The 18,509-nt window shown below is 42.6% G+C and overlaps 1 protein-coding gene across 4 annotated transcripts in view; it reads right to left on the bottom strand.

Annotated features, from left to right (window-relative positions):
* The window catches only part of igsf9ba (immunoglobulin superfamily, member 9Ba), an 82,066-nt gene that overhangs the window by 5,650 nt on the left and 57,907 nt on the right, over positions 1 to 18,509 (bottom strand). The window contains exons 7-20 of one of the 4 annotated variants that reach the window (XM_074680466.1): positions 18,016 to 18,161; positions 16,413 to 16,555; positions 15,929 to 16,069; positions 15,730 to 15,849; positions 15,482 to 15,632; positions 13,582 to 13,705; positions 11,933 to 12,108; positions 8,462 to 8,688; positions 8,251 to 8,335; positions 7,971 to 8,132; positions 6,930 to 6,975; positions 6,005 to 6,091; positions 3,669 to 5,297; positions 1,218 to 1,260 (exon numbers count right to left, since the gene is read on the bottom strand). In XM_074680466.1, coding sequence (XP_074536567.1) covers positions 1,218 to 1,260; positions 3,669 to 5,297; positions 6,005 to 6,091; positions 6,930 to 6,975; positions 7,971 to 8,132; positions 8,251 to 8,335; positions 8,462 to 8,688; positions 11,933 to 12,108; positions 13,582 to 13,705; positions 15,482 to 15,632; positions 15,730 to 15,849; positions 15,929 to 16,069; positions 16,413 to 16,555; positions 18,016 to 18,161 — 3,280 coding nt within the window. The remainder of the gene's footprint in view (positions 1 to 1,217; positions 1,261 to 3,668; positions 5,298 to 6,004; positions 6,092 to 6,929; positions 6,976 to 7,970; positions 8,133 to 8,250; positions 8,336 to 8,461; positions 8,689 to 11,932; positions 12,109 to 13,581; positions 13,706 to 15,481; positions 15,633 to 15,729; positions 15,850 to 15,928; positions 16,070 to 16,412; positions 16,556 to 18,015; positions 18,162 to 18,509) is intronic. The other 3 variants (XM_074680463.1, XM_074680464.1, XM_074680465.1) reach the window with 3 other exon arrangements.

Below are 18,509 nucleotides of genomic sequence, written 5' to 3'. Positions count from 1 at the left end.
TAGTTAAGAATGTGTGCAGGGGGGTTTAAATGGACCTTGGGGAACTATTTTCATTTCATGAGTGATACATGCTACGTTTGATGAAAAATAATCAATGATCAGTCAGCAAATCAATATAGTCACATCAAATTTAAGTTTCTGCGCTGTCACATTATGCAGTTTTACCTCGTACCAAATACTCTGGTTCTGTGGTCCATCTCCAAAAGAGAGATGCATTTTAGTAAAATTCAATACCTCAAAAACTCGGCATTAACAATCAGGTTAATGAGGCTTAATTTTGCCTTTTAAAGACTTGAAATCAAACAGCATCAAAACCTGACTTAATGCATCGTTAAGTCAGGTTGTTGAGCTAAACATCTCTTTTCAAAAGGTATAGAAACACAAAGCTTTAGAGACGCTGTCCATCACTTGTCACTGTGGAGAGAGAGATTGAGAGCCATTAGCAGAGGGGGGGAGACAAACGTAAGACTTCCTGAACAGATAGAGCATCTTTCCATCATTACATCAACTGTGGGGCAGAGCATCAACCACAGCATGTTAAATACATTTCCATAAACAGAAACACTGTACAGCACACTTTCATAAACATGAACACTGCGTACAGAGGCTTCACCATGCTGACGGGAGGAGATGGCAGGAAGAGGAAATGGCCGTTAAAGAACAAGTCACATGACAGGAAGAGGAAATGGCCATTAAAAAACAGTCACATGACAGAGAAACGAAAGCACTTAGGACAACAAATGTGACAAAGAATTTAGTTTGAAAATTGTTGTTATTTGTTTGGTCGTAGAGAGAAGTTTAGAGAATGCATGCATGGCATTTTGCACATGGAACAAAACTTTAAAGGGGAATACTCCAGCTATCATTCATGTGCGTCCTCTATTGATTCAAGGCTTTTTTTAGGTGTTTTCTCTTTTTTTGGTGCAGGGAAACATGTCTGTTTAAACAATCAAAAGACAAAAATGCTTCTCCACAGTCCAAAACCACTCCTCCTGCTTGCTCACAAGCCTGATTACTGCAGCCTACACCACAGCAGGCTTACTGTGCCGTGAACATGTATTGACAAATGTGTCCTGCAGTCATTATTACCATTAGTCATACTTCACTTGAATCCAGCACAGAGGCACAACCCAAAGCGATTCCCCTTTAAAGGAGAGAGTGATTAGAGCCCTCCCCCTGCTGACCCCTCCCCTCTCAGACATGGGTCCGACCCTTACCTATTGCGGCGTAGGGGACCGGGTCACAACGCTGCCCAGATAGCTGAGATCAATCAAAAACAAATCACGTAAGACCCTTACCCTCTATAAAGCAGCAGCCCTATAAGCTACCTTCCCTTAAAGGCCAGTGATAGTGCAGGAGCAAGTCCCTGCTTCATGGCTGTAGCCACTGTGTGATTGTAGCTTCTAGGGTTGTGAGGTGGGTGTGAGGGGGCGCAGGAAAGTGTGCAGCAAAGAAATGCCGAGGGGTACTAAACTGTATAAGTCTCAGCTGTGTTTTCATGTAGGCAATAAGCACAATTTTCCTGTGTTAAACCTAATCATCTGTATTTTGGGAGGCTAATTTGTGAGTTGTTGGATGCCATAAGGAAATACTTGCTTAATGAGCCTTTTTTTAGGCTTGAAATACTACTTTTATTTAACGGAACTGTATTTTTAATGTTGACTAAATCAGTAACTAATAATTTAAACCACTTTCAAAGGGTATGACATCTTCTTTTAGGTTGCCAGGAAAAACTTGCCTTTATCCTAAAGGATCTTCTTACCAATTTTGGGCAAGTGACTCTAAGGCTAAGCTTCCGATGAAAAGCTTGAAAAATCAGAAAAACATGGTCTGGTCTGTGCTGTAAGTAATACAAATTTTAAGCCCAAGGCAACACTTCTCTACTTGAGGCCCCCAAAGCCTGTTTTATACCTGTGCAACAAATCTGAAGTCATATCGACGAATAGGATTGTCGACATAGTATTGACAAAAAAAACCTCGGCGCAGTATTGGCAATATGAATGGTCACACTATCAATGAATTGTCAGTGTATTGACCAATTGAATGGTCAATGATTTGACAGATTGAATTGCAGAGACAAATTGAGTTCTCAGCAAATCGACGAATTGAAGCATTTTTGTATCAACGCATGTAGCCTGAAGTGAACCTTTTCTTATATGTAACTACGCATCAAAACAACAGGGATTGCAGGCCGTGTGACTGGTCAGCTCAGCTGAATCGTGCTTCCTGGATTCAGGTACATCAGCTTGTATTTAATCTCCTCTGACATCTCTGTACCATTCCTTTTATTAGTAAATGATAAATGGCAATATGTAACATTTTCAGTCCAACATAATGCTCTTAAAAGTGTAAAAACATGTTAGCCAGACTGAAAATGGTCCATTGGACAAACATAGAATCGTCAATGCCCTCTTGTGTTTTGGAGGAATATTGCAGGGCGACGTGGGCTCACTGACATAGAAGTATATAGGGCTCATGACTGTGTTGGCCATCACATAATTTAGCCAACACAGAAGCATGAACCGGGCCTTAAAGACTACTTTCTTCACAGTCAGCACATATGATTTTGGCTTAATGCAAGTGGGCACTGTTGAAAAATTGTTACACCATCTGGGTTAAAACTGGCCCCATTGGGATCCTTCAATCCCATGTTTACTATTGTATCCCCATCTGGATTGCCTGTGTGAGCACAGGTGAAGCCTAGCTGACCCAGTCAAAGCACTGAGGGGCCCCACCTGGAAGTGCTGTTAAGGCTAAATTCGCAATCTTCAAAGAAACTCACCCAGGAACTTAGAATCTGCAAGGTTAGTGAGGCGTAGACGAGTGAATCTGACCAGTTTGTCCTCTGTTAGTACTTAGCTTAGGCCTACAGAACATCCTGGTAGACATTTACAGATTTCTTGAATTTTGCAGGCCTACCCATTTCCTACTCTTATTTATGATTATGACTAGAACACTTTATTTGCCACTTATCAGGTGTATTTTTTTCCAACCTGGCAACCCATTCTTTTTAGCTGGACTAATGGCTACTACCAAAATAGATGAAATCATTAGGAACCATTTTCTGTGCCTGTAATACTATAATAGTGTTCGGATGTTCATGAAGTACATCGATAGTTTAAACTGAGCATGACATGAACTTTTTTTTAGTGATTCACTTTCACTTTGTTATTTAGTTAAAAGGTAAATTGGATTAAATATTTCCAGCTGTGAAATATTAATTATCCAGTGCAAACTTTCAGTGTTCAAAGTTAAAGACAAAAGAAACAGCACAGCATAAAAAAAACACTAAACCTGTGGTTTTACAGCTTAACCTTCATCTATATGTTCATGTAGTGGTTGTTTTTTAAAGTACACTTATTTTTTATCATGTTTTATCATAAAACTAAATATGAGCTATCAAATGAGACAATAAAACACTATTAAATTGAGCTTTCACATGCTTTAGCTAACTGTTATTTCTATGAATTGATACAATGTGTGCTAAATGCTATTACATGCCCTCTGCATATTAAAGTACAATATGCATCTTATTAATGTCTAAATGGAGACATCAAAGTAAAACTGTGGATAAATACTGAGGATATTTGAAATAGAGAGCAGATGAGGAGACAAGTCTCCCCTTTAAATAAACATGTGACTATTCTCTACTGGAGTGGATCACCTACCCTGAGGCTGATATCTGGAGCTGAGAGGGCTCTGAGGGCAGCATCTCCTCCTCTGTCCTTCTCTGGGATGGCCTCTGCCCGAATACATCCCTGCCCTCCAGAGGGGGAGAGGGGGACTGCGAGGGGTAACTGGCTGCAGTGGAGGCATACGACATGTGGGCGTGGTAACTGGGGCTGGGGTGCCTGGCGGCCTGACTCTGAGTGGGGGAGGCGGTCAGGGAGGACCTCCGAGAGAAACTGACTGTGGCCGAGGGCTGCAGGGTGATCTCCGGCATCTCCAGAGACCGAGAGGTGCGGAGGATGCCAGGGCGTGGAGGGGGACGCACTAAAATATCCGGGGAGCCCGGCTGGGTGCTGAGAGGGCTTTGGGAGAGCGGAGAGAGACGGGAGGGCTGGAGAACTAGCGGGGGTAGACTAGGGTCTGCCCGGCGCCCTGCCCTCGGGCTGAGCCAGGACTGAGGGCTACTACTGGGGGCTGTGCTTGGGCTCCCTGCACGGGCTGCCGGGTCAGGGTAAGGCAACACTGGTACACCCACACCGTGGGCCGTGTGTCTGAGCTGGCCGAGACTTTGGGCCTGTTGCATAGCTAAACGCCTAACCGGAGGCCCCAGGGGCCTGTCTCTGCCGTGTGGGGGAGCCACAGGAACCTCCAGCTGCAGGAGTCCAGGGCTGGTCGGATCTTGTAGGGAGGAGAAGTGTAGGCGGCTTGGGGGGAGAGTGTGAGGAGGGTATGGGGGTGGGTCAGGGAGGTCCTGGGGATGATGTAAGGGATGGTGTGGGGGGTATATGAACCGTGGACCCTCTAGGCCCAGGAAGGGTAGCTCATGAGGCTGCCAGCTTTCAGGTGAGCGAGGAGGGCTGTGTGTGTGAGACAGAGAATGGCCTGAGGCGGTGTACTGATGGTGCTCCATCTCGCCGCTCTCCTCAGGGATGGAGGGGTAACCAAAGGGCCCCTCGGCGGTGCCTGGGGGGGAGGACAGAGCAGAGCTACGCGGGCTGATGTCAGGCATGTAGAATGGAGGTGGGATCCCTGATTCACCGCGGCTGCCTAAGTACCCATAGAATGGGCCCTGGGGAAAGCCCCTGTAGCGGGAGGCGGGGGCCTGCCCTGAGGCGTGAAGTGCACTGCCCTCTGCAAAGCTCATACCTTCCATGGGCCTGTGTAGGCGGGGGCTGTAGGTAGGGGGCTGCGTTGACTCCAGGCTGGAGGACGTTGGGGAGAGCTGGGGCCGCAGCGTGGGCATGATGGGCGGCAGAGGCCCAGGGTCAAAATCATTCTCCTCATCAGACTGCCGGAACTCAGGGTACATGTCAGACTCCTCTGCGAAGGGAAAGCCGTGGATGCGGCGTGGATGCGGAGGGCTGGTCTCCATGACGAAGCGCCCGTCAGGGCCGCGACTTATCAGCTCAATTGGTGTGGTGACCTCGGCCTCGTGCTTGGACACACTGTATTTCTTGCTGGCTATGGCACGCTTGGTTTTCTTGTAGAAGGAGAGCTCTTTGTCTTTTTCTCGAAGAGGGCTGGGCAGCTTCCTGACGTATAGGCCTGGGCCGTGTGAACCCTCTGAAGAAAGGGAGCGGGGGCGAGATGGAGGGGAGCTCTCTGGACTTATCTTCCCCGAAGATAACCTTGTAAGAAACGCAGACACAAGACATGGGCTTAAATCAACATGACACAGATGAAACCCGAAAGTGAAAGAGCGAAAAATGTCCAAAAACAACAAAAAAGAACTGTGATGCTGTAAAAGAAAAGGCATGGATGCAACTAACTAGACAGATAAGACAATACAAAGCCAAACACTCCATCAAGGCAGCCATAATGAACAACATTTTGACAGAGAGCAGTTCAGAGTGGTGAAGGCATCCTGATAGCAGAGCAGTTAATGAACCGAGCCAGAATGAAAGGATGAGTGGAGAACCAATGACACAACCATGACAACCATATCACAGATCTATTGAATCTACATCTTCTTGAGCAGACACAAGACCAATTTCCATATGCTGCACCAAATGGTGATGTGAAGAAAGCAGATGAAATCTAACCAGGCCTCATTTGCCCACACCAGGAGCAGCATAGTCAACACTTACTCAGTCCCTGAATGCATCAGGTAACACACATTAAAGAGTTCAGATACACAAAACTGAACCTGACATGCAGCTGATCTAATGTCCTTAAATCCCTGCATGGTGCGTGAGAGTCTGTGCATGCAAATAGGCTCAACTACAGCAAATCGTCATCATCGGTTCATCATTTCTATGCAATGCATTAACCATGCAGCCAAGCCAGTGCAGTGCGGTGCAGCACGCTCTGTATCTGGGTGCAGGCAGGCACTCACAGGGGGCTGGCGGGCGGGGGCAAGAAACTGCTCCTGGCAGGCTCGTCCCAGCAGGGCTCTACCCCTGGCAAGGGGGTGAGAGGAGGCCTGCGATGGGAGACAAATGACATGGGCCTGGTTCATATTTGACTATGCCACTAACAGGGCTAAAAGTATAACTCCCTTACTTCCTGAACTATGGGGATCCTTTAAGAAGAATAAACAAATCTTAAAGTGATGATTTACTTCAAGTGTCAAGCAACCGTTAATGGTGTTTACACATATTACTGTCACAAATGATTTTCTTTGATATTGTAATGCAATCATACATGTAGACAAGATTTACAGACAGACAGACAAATACACACATGTAGCAGATAGTGTACATTTAATGTGCAGCTAAACAAAAAATAGCATTTTTGAACATTAACAGTCATGCAGAAAGCACACAGCGTTTGAGGTTAAAGAGTACAGATGGATCAAAAATCAATACACATACTGCAGCTTGGGCACTCCTGGTGATGTGCTTATAATGCTGACTTGGCTTCTTTGAACTTTGCTTTATTTGCCTGTGATCCGCTAGAGGCTGCTACTGCACATGTTCCTCTACACCTTTCAGATGGCTCAAACATGGAATCTGTGACATTTGGATCATTTATTGGACATTTTCTTTTCCATGCTTGTTTACTGTGCACATTTACATCAAGATACCATCTTTATCCATGTTATCTCTTGTCTAAATGCAAGAAAAAGATATTGTGCTGATTTTGCATTTTCAGTTGCTCCAAAAAAATCTGTTTTTAGTTGTTTTGTTTGGTATAGTTTAGATGTATGCCATTTAAACCCATGCATTGCAAGATTAAACTATGTAAAAGGTCCATTAGAACATGCACAGTAGCAGCCCCCTCTGGCAGACTGCAGAGGCTCCGACGTTGACTTTACTTACGGTGACTCAATGCTTTTCCTGAAGTGTGTCACCGACAAGGGAGGATCTAAGAGGACAAAACATTGAAATTTAGCATTTATCCTCTGTTGAATGAAGATGAGTCAGAAGCATGAACAGATTATGAGTCTGAAGGCACAAATAGACCTGTTTATTGTCCCCCAACATTAAAGAAGAAGAGGGGGGAGGGAGGGAAACAAAATGACTTATTGCAAATTATATTTTCATTATAAAATGCCACTTTGGTCATTTGTCTTTCTTTACAATTGTTTTTTGTTGATTGTTGACTTCTTCTGATGTTTTGCATCTCCTAGTATTTGTTCCCCATCTCTTGTAATGCTGTGGATCTTCTAATTTTTGTGGCGACTGTAATCACTTCTTTATGTCCTCATGCTTGTCTTGTTCAACTTTAGTGTGTCCTTTTAGCCATGCATCTCTTCGAAGTTGTTTAAAATGTGTTCAATGTATCTTTGTAGATGTTTTATTTGTCTACGTAGTTGTTTCATGTGTCTAAGTAGATGTTTTATTTCTTTGTAGTTGTTTCATGTGTTGTTTTTTGTGTCTTTGTCATTGCTTTATATTTCTTACTACTTGTTTCGTGCCTCTTTGGAGCAGTTGTATTTTTTTGTAGCTGTTTTTTCCCTGAAGTTATTTCATGTCCACATTTGTTTTTTTTGTGTGTCTTGGTAGTCATTAAATATGCCCTGGAAGTTATTACATGTGTCTGTTGACATCTGATGTGTTTTTGTTGTCATTTCACTTGTATTTACATGAGTTTTAACACATAGATTATTTTCAACTCCTTAGTCATTTTCTGTCAGATGTTTTCTTTCTTTGTTGGACCTTTAAATCCATTCAAAGGTTTTCTCTTAATATCTCTGTAGTCTTGTATTCTTTTTGCCATTTTGCAGTTCTTTGTCTTATTTTTCTTCCTTAGAGAGAATTTTGCATCAAACGGAAAAACTGGCACCATGAGTCCCCTCAGTAATCCCTCCATGGTGAGACACACCGTGTTTGTCACATGTAAACAAGGGAGAGGCAAACCTGGTTTACGTTTGAGTTTGCGACGATGTTGCTTGTTGACAAAGCAGGCTGCCAGGGTGCTGAACAGTACTGCCGCTGCCAGAAAGCAGATAGTTGCCACAACACCGGCAACCACAGGCCGTGCCAGCCCCTCGTCAGGCAACTCTGCAGGGGGGAAGGGATCTAATGAAGCAGACAAGCGGGTAAATAGACAGAATATTTACAGAAACTTACAAACTGAACCCCACAGGGGGCAAAGTGTTCCTGTGTGGCGTGTACAACGCCTGTGGAGGGAACTGACCCGTGCTGGACACTCCCACTACGTTGCTGCTCTCGCTGATCAGGTCATCCATGACAGCCATCACCCGAAACTCATACCAGGACTCCTGTTGAGAACAAAAGAAAAAAAAAAAAAAACCTTCTTTTCACCTTGTCTTTATTTGTCTCCCTGTTTTAAGATGTTTCCGGCTAAAAGCACTTTGTGATAGTGAAGTGTGTTCATTGTGGCCAACCTGGACAAGGTCTCTAGCTATGAGCTCAGTCTCTGTGGACGGGATCAGGTCATCCAGAACCTCCCATCTCTCCCCTAGGCGAAACTCCATGATGTATCTGTCGATGGGTGAAGAGTGGTTGGCTGGAGGGAGCCATGTGAGGAGGACACCGTGCTGCGTGCGATTGGCTGTGAGGCACCGTGGTGGAGTAAGAAGCACCAGTGGTTCTGGGGTACCCAGAGGGGAGCCTGTATTGATCGGTAACATTGGACAGAACAGTTAGCAAAAGAGAGGCTTTCACAGGCATGACCCGGCAGAAAGACAGTCTTTGTGTCCTTTTCAGAAAAACGATCTGAAAAATCAAAGAGTGGTTCATAAGAGTTACAGTTCAAAGCCACGTTGGCATCAAGCTGGATAGAAACTGTTGCATGCTACATGCAAGCCATATCCAATTGCCACTGTCAACTAGCATTTAAAGCATGCTAACATTAGCTAATCAGCACTGAATGTCTATTTACACCCTAGGATAAGAATGCCATCAGTTTAGCAAGGAACTGGTCATTAAAACAGTGTAAATGTTGATGAAGTGTAGCAGGAATCACAAAGGTGGAACAGCTCATTCAGACAAGAACATGATTTACAAAACTGTACAACTATCTGGATGATGAAGATGACTGAGAAGTAGAAAAGTTCTATTCCCTAGAATAAGGAAATGTCAGACTGATGGTGACACTGTAGGAAAGTTATATGACTTATAGTTGTATACAATGATATAATCAACCAAGCCATTAAAGTGTATCACCTGGAAAATGTTGTGCATGGGACAGAAACCCATCCAAATGCTGTTGTGATACTTCAGCCAGTTAATGAATTGTGAACCGACTAAAAAGATCAGAACTGCCATCCCTTGAGCATTGAAGATAGCGTAGCTAAAAACTGAGTGGGGTCAGTGAATTTTGCAAACTGGGCTGGGTGTAACAGAAATGGCTGGTAGCCTTTCTGTATTACATAAAAGGGGGAATGGGGTCACTCATCTGGAAACATGTCCATCCTGTGAGTAGAGTGGTGAAGCTCCCTGAATATGCACCCTCTCAGGTACTTAACCTGACCTTATGGTGAATACTGAGAGAGCTTCCTCTATAGAGGGTCCCAACACAACCTCAAATCATTTTATTCATGGGAAGCATACAAAAATCATTACAGATAAACAAGCGTCGACACATGTCATTAGTAATCGCCAATATATAAAAAAAACACAAGAACAAGGAAGCATGACTGCTTATATTCAAATCATCCTAATTACTTTCTATTCTATGTTTAATATAATAACAGCAAAACAATACAGAACTTAATTTTTGGAGATAAAGATATCTGAGTGCGTGAACTTGCTCAGAAACATAGACTGTATATAGAGTGGACAGCGTGGCTCCGCCATTTATCATTGTACGGTTTTGAAGCCAAAATACCGCCGTCTCAGGTGCCACCATTGTAGCAGTTTGAAGCCAGAGTCTGCGCAGTAGAGTCGATGAGGGATTCTGGGAGAATCTGAATGGAGCCAGGTGACAAAAATAACAATTATTTTTTTTCTTTGAAGAGTCTAATCACTTCCTGACTTTACCTCCCAACATATTTTACGATCCCCAACGGCAGCTGTCAATCATCGTTAAACGTTACGTAAAGCCTCGTTTTTAAACTCGTATACCTAATGGAAATGGAACTTTTCAGAAAAAAGAGGACTTGGATACAAGACAGCCAAATAATATCTTCAAATCACCCCAACAATCGGACGTGAGAAACATTTCTACGAGGTGTAATAATTTTTTTAAGTTTGACCACAGCCCATCATTAAACCTATACTGCAGCCAGTCACCAGGGGGAGCAGTTTTTTTCGAGACCTCACTTTGAGCTGAGCAAGCGGACGTCCATTTTTTTTTACAGTCTATGGTCAGAAATGTGCAAGCCTCATTTAGCCTTTGTTAAATGAAGGTAGGCTTTTGTTAGTATTAACACATTTTTCGTTGGTATTGTATACAAGAGAGCCATTTAAAGGAGGAAATTCACTGAACATGTTGCTGTACAGTTTTTAGCGTACTTTTACAGTTTCCTGAAAAAAATAAGTATTTTTTTTAGAATAAAAGTAGCCCAAGCCCTGGGTTGAGGTGACTCCATACACAGAGGACTCTGGGTCTTCCTGCCTTGACCTCTACCCATTCAACACCTCCACCTCTTCGTCGTCCTTCCCACTCCATGGTAAAAATTCTATCCATGCACTTTTCTCCCTACTTGCCTTTTTTTTGCTGAGGCATTGATTTTAAATATCACACACCTTTAATTCAGTTGTGGTTCAGGCAGCTGCACTCAGAGACTTGGCTGAATTGGCAGCATGCCCTTGAGGCATGAGATGGATTAAAACACACAAGAATCTTAAATATGTAAATCTGCTTCACATCAAAGCCACACATCAAGACAGAACTTCCGAGCAGCAGCTACACACCACTCTCCAACACGTCTTTCTCATGGCAAACATTGCTGGCTTACAAACAAAGGTGGGACTGGTAACATCACAAATGACACCACCATTGTGACTGATGGTTTATAGGCACACCTAAATGGAACTGTGCCATCGATAATGTCATGAGTAACACCTGCACCTCTCCAGCTATATCAACTCATAATGTTTGCCGTGAGGATTATCTGTTGCATTGCTCAGATAATTAAAAACAAGCATCAGCTGGTCCTGTCTCTGTGCATATGAGGAGTGAACTTTTGCACGTTTAGGAGCAATTAACTGACAGACTTTGAAGACTATAAACCTGGGGCTTTCAGATGAAATAGGAGACAAATTCTAGTTTGTCACATTGAAGCAAGGTCAAAATGATTTCATAACTTAGATGTTTTTGTGGGGGGGTTTCCATCTGGAAATCATCATTGCAGAGCGTAAATGAGGCTAAATAAAGGAAGCGGCCAAAGTTGTGGGTTGCACTTGGTTTAATCTCTAATGATTATGTAGGTGGATGAACTAAGGCAGTGTGTTAAAGAAAGTGAAAATGATAACTTAAAAATCATGCATACTTTCTCACTCACTCACCCACTTACTCACTCACTCACTCACTCACTCACTCACTCACTCACTCACTCACTCACTCACTCACACACTCAGCCTTTAAAAAAGAACTAAACTGATCCACCCCCTCTTCTCTGGAGCACAAATCAGTAAATACAGGCAACCATCATGAGTACATTAGCATTTTTGTCAACTGTGAACTGAATCTATAGCAGCTTGAAAAATAAAAACATGTTTTGAAAACCTCCATACCTCTAGTAAACTTCCTCACATATATTAATTTATATATCACTAGAGGGCAGCATGTTCAATACTGTATCTGATGGTACTCTTAAGTTATAAATAGAGTCTCAGTGCGCCTCACTGGGTTTACTCTGAAGTCAGGAAGCATTAAACATGGATGGGAGAACCTTTGATTAAGAGCCCACCTGCAGTGTTGACTGTCACAACTTCGCTGAATGGGCCCGTGCCCAGTTTGTTTTGTGCCAACACACTGAACTGGTACTCCGTCCCAGGCTCCAGCCCTGGCACCACCAACCAGGTCTGAGCACCAGAAACTGGCATTGAATGCCAATCATGAGGACCGAAGTCGGTTCTCTTTGACCTGAGAGTGGAAATGAGGAAACAGCAAAAGTTAGACAGGATTTATGAGTGTGTTAATGAATGATCATAGAAGGAGCAGTAAATCAAAGAGCTTGCTCCAAACCTCTTTCATTTTCTTTTACTTTTTTATTGATGTCTTCTTTGTTTTTCTTTACATCTTAGTGATTTGATCACAACATTTTTATTTTAATAATCCGCCAACCCTCCAAGCCCCTAACATTATTAGTACAATGATTCTGGACTATTCTCCCTGAAAATATGCAAAGCAAAATCTCTTAACTCTTTAAAAAAATGAATAAACCCCTCTCTGTCCTTTCCTTTGTGGTGATTGTTGATGTCTTTAGCATTCAAATGGACACATGATGCATTCTCTGCATGGTCAGTGTGTGTGCTCTGTCTCATCATGTTTTAGATTGTGAACTTACTTTTGGTTCAAATATTCTTTCCCCACCTGTGTTCTCTGATTCAAATGTAGTACAGATATGATGAGTTATCTAATGAAACCTTGAATTTTGCCCATACAGACTTTAATCTGTGCTTAAGAAACTGTACCTGTAACATACACCTACCTGATACTATTGAGCCCTAAACAGTAAACTGTGACACACTTTGTATTTTGGCATCTTTGTATCAGAGGCAGAATTAACTTTTTCAGCACTTTGCACTCCAGTAGCTCTGCATATATTACATATCACCAAGCCATGGCTGCCCATAACTGGTTTTGTGGGTTTTACTACAGTTGAATGAAAGTGGATATCAAACATCTTAAAGTCCACAGAAAATGTCAGTTAACTGAACTGTAACTAAAAAACAAACAGCTTCACATTGAAAAGAGATCATTTTTCTGTTCTGTCATTTGCAAATTGGAAACTTAAATCTAATTTCCAAACCTAAAAATACTAAATAAAATTAGTATTTAAGTGTGCATTTTAAGCCACTTGTTTGTACACTGTTAAACCAGGGATTACAATTTACATGATTACAGATGATACTAAATGAAAACCAGCCTTGTACTCAAGTCAAATCCATAACCTTATGTCGGTGATCTGTTATCACTGTAGCCACATAAAGCAGTCACTGGTAATTTGTTGTGTTCACTGGGGTAATGTGTGTCTGGCTTTACAATGTGCAAATAGTTAAATGTGTAATTATCTCTCACCATGATAATTACACAGCCTTGACTCCCAAATTTGTGGGTTTGACTCTATGTAAACAGTATTTAACAGTTTAAAGCTGTGGAAATACATTATTCTCTTCTTTTTCTTTAGAGTCTTAATTGTGCATGTATTAAACAGTTCCTCATTCAAGATGAATTCAGGTGCATATCTTAAATGTGCAACCCATGTCCTAAATTATACACATACAAATCCTATCCTCTTCTTCTGCAGGTTGACTGAACAATCTAACCCTAAGGTTGTGTTTCCACATCTGCACACTGCCGTCATTGATCTGAGGAGAAAGGAAGAGCACTTACACTGGACCGTACCACACAGAGAACGTCTGCTCGAAGCCGCCATCATAACCTGGTTCCCAGGACACATTAGCAAAGGTTGTTGAGGGAACTACGTGGATATTACCAGGAGCATGTGGGCTGGTGCCTGAGTGGTTTACACAGACAGAGAGAGGGAATGAGTGAAGAAATGAGAAAGTACTATTAGTAGTAGCAGATGGTGTTTACAGGGGTAAAACTAAAGGTTTTCTCTTTGCATGCACAGGAAATCAACATTTATTAACATATTAGGTAATCTGAAGTGAGACTCAGGTCTAAGTGAGCAGCATTTTGTTGCTTTTTCCCTTTAATGCTCCATCCAGAGCCTGCCTGCTCTCCATGGATAACGCTGGCCGAGGTGCTGACCAATGTAAGGTCAAGTTCAAGAGCAGCAGTGCTGTCTGCAGCTCAGCTCATCCCACCCACGTAACAGCTGTGCTGTGTGGCCTCCAGCCAGTTTCTCCTTACTTCGATAAAAAACACAGAGAGACCTGAGCGTGGTCTGAGGAGCACAGCTGCCTCTGCAGCCCTGTGACACCTGTCAGCTGAGGGCTGGTTGCAACGAGGCGGGCCAGAGCTGCCAGCTGTGAAACAGGATAACAGCTCCATAGGCACTGGGGCAATGGGCTACTGGGGCAGACGTGAACACGCTCCACAGGCCAGCAGAGGATAAAAAAATAAAAACTCAGGCTTCAAGGAATAGCTTCAAACAACCTTTTCTTATTTAAACCTAAAAATATAGAAGAAAAACAGTTAATCTAATTGCAAGTCAACATAGTCTAGCTTCTTTTGTGTGTAAAATGTGTCTTAGGGTGTAAAACTTATTCTAAGCTCACCGACCTTTTTCTACTCTATAGTTCAAACACAGGCAGTGAAGGGGTAATAATTTCCTCACCAACTTTGAAACTATGAAAATAAATATTTCCCCAAAGTTTCCACAGTTCATCCTCAAAATAAGGCTTCATTTTAAGTATACAGATGTGAGGGCGGTGTCAAATTTCTTATCCAACTTCAAGAAAGAAATGAAGAAAGAGAATAGTATTGAACTATTTCTCATTATTACAAACAATAAAACACATATATGATTTAATTTGATGAGTCCTTTTATAGAAGGCTGTTTTTTGAGATTCATGTTAGAAAAACTTGCATAAAAAATGTAGCTGAGAAAAACGCAACTTTTAGCTTCAAACAGCTGAATATTAGATACTTAGCTTGTAGATTTTTAGCATAATAGTTTCAAAATTCTGACAGCACAGCACAACATGAACTAATGGTGTTACAGGAAGAACATTGCATGTGCCAACAAAAAGAAACAATTTCATGTAGAGAATTGTTCTACATTCCCAGTATGATTTGCCATTAACATTGTTACCTTGCTGTCCTCCTTCAGCTAGGGCTGTTTTACATCTTTGTGCAAGACAATATCTACCTGTAATAACTGCTACCCTGCTTTAAAAACTCTGGAAAGCATGACCATAATTAGCACTTTAACCCCAAACTGCAGCAGAAAACACCTGTTATAGTTTAAAGGCCACTAAAAGGCAAAGTTACTATTATAAGTTACTGAAATCTGAAGTCTGTAATTTGTAGAACAGATCATTTTATGCAATATATTGTAAGAAAAATGAAATAACAGCAAGCTACAATAAATTTTGGGGCATTTTAAGACTTAAAAGCATTCCTGGCTTTAGTCAAAATCAAACATAAATGTCTGAGCAAAAACAAATAACTATAAAGCTTTGACAACTAAGATGTAATGAAATTTTTAGACACCCAAGGGGACACTGGGATCAGAGTCTTCTGATCCCAAAAACACCCAAACCACACAGAAAAAAAATGGATACAAGTGAGTTTGTATTTGACACTGTGCAGATCTTGTTTGTACCGATGACTAGGATACGCGTGCTGGCAGTGATGCTTGTGACCACATTGGTGGCTACACACTCCCATTCCCCATGGTCCTCCTTGCTGAGGGACAGAAACTGTAAGCTGCCGCTGGGTAGGATGTTGTGCTTACTCTTGCTTGGCTTCCCCACCTTCAATGAATATGGAAATTACAGCAACATGGTTAAGATGTGATGATCAATCAGATATTTCAGTACAAAAAAAACAAGTTGATTTCTTTATCTTTACCTTTCTCCAGGTGATGGTTGGTATATCAGGGTCTCCAGAAGCAGCACAGGGGATAACTAGCTCTCTTCCAGCCTCCTGTCGGTACTCCCCCCCAGGCCTCACATTAAAGTAAGGGGGATCCTAGATGCAAACACTGGGGTTAAACATCAGCACTTGTGTTAAAGGTGCAGAAACTGAACAAATATGAGCAGAGACGTACCTTTAGCACCAAGGTGGCAGGGGGGGACATGCCCATGGTACCCAGGGCGTTGTAAGGCACACAGGTGTAGGTGCCCAGGGAGTCTTCTGTGGCCTCCGCCACCCGGATACTTCCATCTGGCATCATGCTCCAACCGGGATACTATAAGACAAGGGGGTATCTGAAATGCTTGTTTTCAGAGGAGTTTCCTGAAATCTACAGGTTCCACCTTTTTGTGAACTCTACAAAAAAACTAAAAAAAGTCCAAAAATTGTTAATTTTTTCAAGAGGAGGGATCAGTGTTGATGTTGGGATGGTTTGCCCTTCTTGGCATTTTGAAAATGTGCAACTTCAGTAAAAGAAGGGAAGTGAGTAGAAAATTGGAGCTATGGAGATATGGGGAAAAAATTACATCATAACTGCACTAAGAAAGTGAAAGTCAGAATCAGAAATACTTTAATGATCACCAGGGGAAATTACATAAAGTGAAAGAGACCATACTGACCTTCTCCACTCTGAGAGGGTAGCCATCTTTCTCCCATTTCACTGATGTCACAGGTGGGTTAGCGTCCACCGGGCAGCGGATGATGCCCGGTAGTTTCCGTGGGACGTAGATGACCGGGGGCATGTTGATCACTCTGGCGGGATCTGAGAGTAAAAGAGAGCTTAGGATTAGGTGCGCATGATGCATGATTAATAACACCAGATCTGGCACAGGAGGAAAAACAACACAACAGAGAACAAAAGTGTATCACTAAACTTGGTAGGTAAAAAATAAAGTGAAAAAAACAATGTAGCATTAAGTAGAAGTTTAAGTTATTTTCAACTTTATCAAGAAAACATGTTTACAGACTTTTTGTGCAGGGTACAAAAGAGGACACGGGATTTTTCCTTTTTCGTCCTCATGTCTTCACATCATTTGGAAAAATGCAGCTGTGCAACAACTACGTTTAAAAACGCCGTTGGCATCTGTGCACTCCATAGTGTGCATGTAAAAGATCCTCAAGAAGTTTCTGTTGTATATGTCTCTATTTTTTTTTTTTTAATTAAAACACAAGTTAAAGTGGTAAATGTTTTCAAGCATGCATCAGTGACTTTTCTTTAAACCAAGGGTGTAGCAAGTAATCTATTAATACTTAGTAACTCTTCTCCTTCCTCTTTTGGTTCTTCCTTAGCAGTTTTTAAAGCTGGTTGGCATGTTGCATCCCCTCCTACTACTTGAATCTACACCTACACTTTTCTTGCCTCATGTATTGACTTTTTTTTCCTGTGTCTTATTTGAAAATTTAAAAAAAAATTACCCTGGGCTTTTCTGTTTTGATTGTCATGCAGAAGGGACAACCTCTTGCTGTCAGACTAAGCAGAAGACACCAGGTCAACAGGTCACCTAGGTGCTTCGTGAGAACTTTTGAAACCCACAGCGTACTGTAAGTTTACTTTTGAATGGATACTGGGAGTGATTCTGAGACACTTGATCGATATAGACCCGTGGTACGCTTGCACAAAGCATCCAGGCCTCTGGTTTGAAAACATTGTACTGTGCCTGAGTCCAGTGATGAAATCATTGCCTGCTGTGTTGTAAATCCCCTGCCTCTCTCCCACACCAGGGCACATTAATCAATGCCGAGCAACAACTTGGGAGCAAGTTAGCTCAAAGCACAAGAGTCAAAGACGTAACGTCAGATTGCTGAAGATGAGGAGAGGTGATTTTTTTCTGGTTGAGAGCTAGTGAACAGGAAGGTCACTGTTTTATTTTAAAGGAGTTAAAAAGAGATCAGAGGGGAAAAAATGGAGTCTGGGAAAAAAGCTGTCTCCATCCTTGAGCAAAGGAACTGGTTAATCATTGTATCATTAATATCCAGTCAGAATGTGATGCGTTCAAAGAGGCTCGGTCAAAACGCACTCAGTTCCCCCTCTGCCACGACTGCCCTTGAAATTCAAGAAGGTTACTTTGCGATAGAGCGGAAAAAGCAGAGCTGCCAAATAATCCAGCAGCCTCCAGCACCAGCAGCCTCCATACTGCTGCTGCTGTTCCCTCCACTCACACACAGCTCGCTGCACCGTCTCCCGCCCCTCCCCCTCCACTTTGTTGCCATGGTAACACTCACACTGAACAGTCAGGTAAGCCGATGCCGAGGGCGAGATGCCGAGGCTGTTGCTCGGACTGCAGGTGTATTTCCCGGCATCCTCCGGCTTTACCCGGAAGATGATGAGGGTGCCATCGATGAGAATGCGCACGCGGAGCTTCAGATCACTGCAAGAAGACACAAGACATTCAGTCACACTGTGCTACAGGAGCGCACAGACAGGACAAGGAAACAAATCCAACATTTTCTTCCCTGAATTACATGAAGGTGCCATAAGAGAGCAGCAGAGAGTCAAACAGCAGCTCAGCCCTGACAAGGATCCAAAGAACACAGAGTACAGAGTGAGAGATTCAAATAAATCTGCTAATTGCCATAATTGCCAAATGGTGCAGCCTTCATGTTTTCCCCTTGATACCTTTTAAAATTAAACACAGCAGTGATGGAGCTGTGGTCCTTTTCTACACTGTGAAATAATTCAACAGCTCAACATCAATCTGAGTACGTCTTTAAAAATA

Source organism: Halichoeres trimaculatus, unplaced genomic scaffold (genome assembly GCF_033239565.1).
Source record: "Halichoeres trimaculatus isolate MK-OKI-2021-1 unplaced genomic scaffold, fHalTri1.1 fHalTri1_scaffold_9, whole genome shotgun sequence".
NCBI classification, from domain to species: domain Eukaryota; kingdom Metazoa; phylum Chordata; class Actinopteri; order Labriformes; family Labridae; genus Halichoeres; species Halichoeres trimaculatus.
Note: the sequence above shows the minus strand (reverse complement) of the source record. Positions and strands in the feature narration are given on the sequence as shown.